The 5,066-nt window shown below is 41.5% G+C and overlaps 1 protein-coding gene across 1 annotated transcript; it reads left to right on the forward strand.

Annotated features, from left to right (window-relative positions):
• The first annotated feature begins 3,646 nt into the window (after positions 1 to 3,646).
• On the forward strand, positions 3,647 to 4,693 carry LOC116813856 (cyclin-dependent kinase 5-like). The gene is given in 1 exon segment (XM_032760933.1): positions 3,647 to 4,693. A coding segment is annotated over 1 exon segment (1,047 nt).
• The last annotated feature ends 373 nt before the right edge of the window (positions 4,694 to 5,066 follow it).

Genomic DNA, 5,066 nt, shown 5'->3' on the forward strand with positions numbered 1-5,066 from the left:
AGGCAATAAATGGTATATATTAATATATTGAAAAGAAAGAAATAATGCTGTTCCTGCAGAAGACATGATTGTCTATATTAAAAAACCCCAAGGAATCTACCAAAAAAAATCCTAAAACTAATAGATGAGTTCAGTAAAGTTGCAGGATACAAGATAAACATAGAATCAATTATATTTTTATATATTAACACTAGCAATGAACAAATGGATACCAAAATAAAAAATACAAATACTATTTACAATCACTCGAATCTAATACTTAGGTATAAAAATAGCAAAGCATGTAAGGACTTGTATGCTAGAAACTATGCAAAGCTAATGAAAAAAGTCAAAGAATATCTAAATAATGTAGAGACTTATTGTATTCATGGATTAGAAGACTTAACTTAGTAAAAGTGTCAGTTGTCCCCAAATTGACACAGAGGTTAAATGGAGCTCCTATCTTAATCTCAGCAAGGATTGTTATACACCTAGACTATATTATTCTAAAAGGTATAGAGACAGACCAAAAAATAGACTATCTAAAATAATCTTGAAAAAGAAGAATAAAGTGGGAGGAATCAGTTACAAGACTTATTCAGTTTCAAGACTTATTATATAGCTATGGTAATCCAAACGATATGGTACTGCTATAGGGATACACACATAGAATAATGGAACAGAACAGAGAATTCAGAAATAGACCCACACCTGTATCCCTAACTGATTTTTGACGAAACTGCAAAATCAATTCAATGAAGAAAAGAGTTTTCTCAATAAATGTCTGGAGCAATTGGACATCCATAGGTGAAAAAGGAACATCAATCTAAATCATACAAAAATTAACTCAAAATGGATCACAGACTTAAATGTAAAACATAAAAACTATAACACTTTCAGAATGAAACATAAGAGAAAATCTTGGCCAGACTCGGTGGCTCATAACTGTAATTCCAGCACTTTGGGAGGCGGAGATAGGTGGATCACGTGAGGCCAAGAGTTGAAGACTAGCCTGGCCAACATGGCGAAACCCCATCTCTACTAAAAATACAAAAAGTAGCTGGACATCGTGGTGCATGCCTGTAGTCCCAGCTACTCAGGAGGCTGAGGCACAAGGTTGCAGTGAGCTAAAATTGTGCCCCTGCACTCCAGCCTGGGGAACAGAGCAAGACTCTGTCTCAAAAAAAAAAAACACCTAAAAAAAGAATGTATAAAAAATAAGAAAATCTTTAGGATCTACGGTTTAGGATCTAGGGCTAGGCAAAGAGTTTTTCGAAATGATACCAAGAGTATGATATGTAAAAGGAAAATATTCGAAATCAGACTTCACCAAAATTAAAAATCTTGCTCTGTGAAAGGGCATGTCAATAGTATGAAAAAGCAAGCTACAGAGTAGAGAAAATATTTGCAAATCACTTGTTCAAGAAAGGACTAGTATCTAGAATAAATAAAGACTTCTCAAAACTCAACAGTATAAAAACAAATAATTCAATTAGACATTATTTTTCACTTTTGGAGAGACACAGATGGCAAATAAACACATGATAAATGTTCAACATCATTAGCTATTAGGGAAGTGTAAATTAAAACCACAATGAGATATCACTACATACCTATCAGAAAGGCCAAAATAAAAAATATTTACAACAAAATGCAGGCAAGCTGGGTGACTCATATATTACTGGTGGAAAAGTAAAATGATACAACCACTCTGGAAAACAGTTTGGCAGTCGCTTGCAGAATTAAACATGCCCTTACCAGGTGACCCAGCAATCATACTCCTAGGCATTTATCCCAGACAAATGAAACCATAAGTTCATACAAAAACCTGTACACAAATGTTTATCACATCTTTATTTGTAATAAACCCCAAATGGAAATAATTCAGATGTCCTTCAACACATAAATGGTCAAACAAACTGTAATACACCCAAAACAGAGAACACTGCTTAGGAATAAAAAGGAACAAATTACTGAAATATGCAACAACCTGGATTTATCTCCAGAGAATAATCGGAGTGAAAAAACCCAGTCCTAAAAGGTCACATACTGTATAATTCCCATTTATATAAAATTAGTTCAACCATTGTGGAAGACAGTGTGGCGATTCCTCAAGGATCTAGAACCAGAAATGCCATTCGACCCAGCAATCCCATTACTGGGTATATACCCAAAGGATTATAAATCATTCTACTATAAAGACACATGCACATGTATGTTTATTGCAGCACTGTTCACAATAGCAAAGACTTGGAACCAACCCAAATGTCCATCAGTGATAGACAGGATAAAGAAAATGTGGCACATATACACCATGGAATACTATTTTATGCAGCCATAAAAAAGGATGAGTTCATGTCCTTTGCAGGGACATGGATGAAGCTGGAAACCATCATTCTCAGCAAACTAATACAGGAACAGAAAACCAAACACTGCATGTTCTCACTCATAAGTGGGAGCTGAACAATGAGAACACATGGACACAGGGAGGGGAACATCACATTACCAGGGCCTATCGGGGGTGGGGAGGTAGGGGAGGGAGAGCATTAGGACAAATACCTAATGTAAATGATGGGTAGACGAGTGCAGCAAACCACCATGGCACATGTATACCTATGTAATAAACCTGCACATTCTGCACATATATCCCAGAACTTAAAGTAAAATTAAAAAAAAAAAAGATGTCTGAAATGACAAAATTATAGGAATGGTGAACAGATTAATGGTTGCTAGTGGTTTTGAAGGGAACAGGGATGAAGAAGTAGGTGTGGCTATAAAAGGGCAACAAGAGGTATGCTGTGCTTGTGAATATGTCATTATCTCAAAATAAAAATCTTAATTAAAACATAACTATAGGCCCAGCTCAGTGGCTCACGTCTGTAATCGCAGCACTTTGGGTGCCCGAGGCGGGCAGATCACGAGGTCAAGAGATGGAGACCATCCTGGCCAACATGGTGAAACTCCATCTCTACTAAAAATACAAAAATTAGCTGGGTGTGGTGGCGGGCGCCTGTAGTCCCAGCTATTCAGGAGGCTGAGGCAGGAGAATCTCTTGAACCCGGGAGGCAGATGTTGCAGTGAGCCAAGATCACACCACTGCACTCCATCCTGGCAACAGAGCAAGACTCCATCTCAAAAAAATAAAAAATGAAAGCTACAAAAAACTCAAATTTCAAAGAAGCAAAAAAAAAAAAATTTAAAAAGAATGCATCCAAAACCAATGAAATCTAAATAAAGCCTGTACTAGTTTTCACCAACGTCAACTTCCTCATTTTGAAAACTGTACTGTGGCTATGTAAGATGTTATCGTTGAGGAAAACTGGGTGAAGGGTACATACCATCTCTGTGTATTATTTTTGCAGCTTCTTACGAGTCAAACTATTTCAAAATGAAAAGTTGTCACTTAAATAAAACACATTTAAAATTAGCTGGGCATGGTGGTGTACAGCTATAGTCCCAACTACCCAGGAGGCTGAGGCAGGAGGATTGCTTGAGCCCAGGAGTTTGAGGCTGCAGGGAGCTATGATCATGCCACTGCACTCCAGCCAGGACAACAGAGTGAGACCCTGTCTTTAAAGAAAAGAATAAATGAAATAAAAATTTAAAAACATTTAATACTCTTGAGTCTTAAAACCGAGAGCCCACAGGGGCCCCTGCGGCCACCACAATGCAGAAATACGAGAAACTGGAGAAGATTGGGGAAGGCACCTACAGGGCAGTGTTTGAGGCCAAAAACTGGGATACTCAGGAGATCGTGGCTCTGAAATGGGTGAGGCTGGATGACAACGATGAGGGTGTGCCGAGTTCCACCCTCCGGGAGATCTGCCTACTCAAGGAGCTGAAGCACCAGAACAACATCAGGCTTCATGACGTCCTGCACAGCGACAAGAAGCTGACTTTGGTTTTCAAATTCTGTCACCAGCACCTGAAAAAGTATTTTGACAGTTGCAATGGTGACCTGGATCCTGAGATTGTAAAGTCATTCCTCTTCCAGCTGCTAAAAGGCCTGGGATTCTGTCACAGCCGCAATGTGCTACGCAGGGACCTGAAGCCCCAGAACCTGCTAATAAACAGGAATGGGGAGCTGAAATTGGCTGACTTTGGCCTGTCTCGAGCCTTTGGGATCCCCATCTGCTGTTACTGAGCTGGAGTGGTCACACTGTGGTACCGCCCACCAGATGTCTTCTTTGGGGCCAAGCTATACTCCACATCCATTGACATGTGGTCAGCCGGCTGTGTCTTTGCAGAGCTGGCCAATGTTGGACGGCCTCTTTTTCCAGGCAATGATGTCGATGACCAGTTGAAGAGGATCTTCCGGCTGCTAGGGACGCCCACCAAGGAACAGTGGCCCTCCATGACCAAGCTGCCAGACTATAAGCCGTACCCAATGTACCCGGCCACAACATCCCTGGTGAACATCATGCCCAAACTCAATGCCACAGGGAGGGACCTGCTGCAGAATCTTCTGAAGTGTAACCCCATCCAATGTATCTCAGCAGAAGAGGCCCTGCAGCACCCCTACTTTTCCAACTTCTGTCCGCCCTGGGCCCTGGGACCCCTGGCCACCAGGCTGGGGCCTGGCCTATTCAAGCCCCATCTTAGAAGGGGTGGGACAGTGGGGGTGCCCAGTGTGCTGAGCTCCAGCTGTGCTGGGCCCAGCCAGGATGGGATGCCTGAGCCCAAGTTTCTCACTTCCTTTGTGGACTTTATTTAATTTCTTTTTTTTTTTTTTTTTTTTTTTGAGATGGAGTCTTGCTCTGTTGCCCAGGCTGGAGTGCAGTGGTGCGATCTCGGCTCACTGCAAGCTCCGCCTCCCGGGTTCATGCCATTCTCCTGCCTCAGCCTCCTGAGTAGCTGGGACTACAGGCACCACGCTAGGCTAATTTTTTGTACTTTTAGTACAGACAAGTTTTCACCATGTTAGCCAGGATGGTCTTGATCTCCTGACCTCATGATCCACCAACCTCGGCCTCCCAAAGTGCTGGGATTATAGGCGTGAGCCACCATGCCCGGTCAACTTTGTTTAATTTCATAAATTGGCTCCTTTCACACACACACACACACACACACACACACACACACACACG

This window comes from Hylobates moloch, unplaced genomic scaffold, assembly GCF_009828535.3.
Source record: "Hylobates moloch isolate HMO894 unplaced genomic scaffold, HMol_V3 SCAFFOLD_9, whole genome shotgun sequence".
NCBI classification, from domain to species: Eukaryota; Metazoa; Chordata; class Mammalia; order Primates; family Hylobatidae; genus Hylobates; species Hylobates moloch.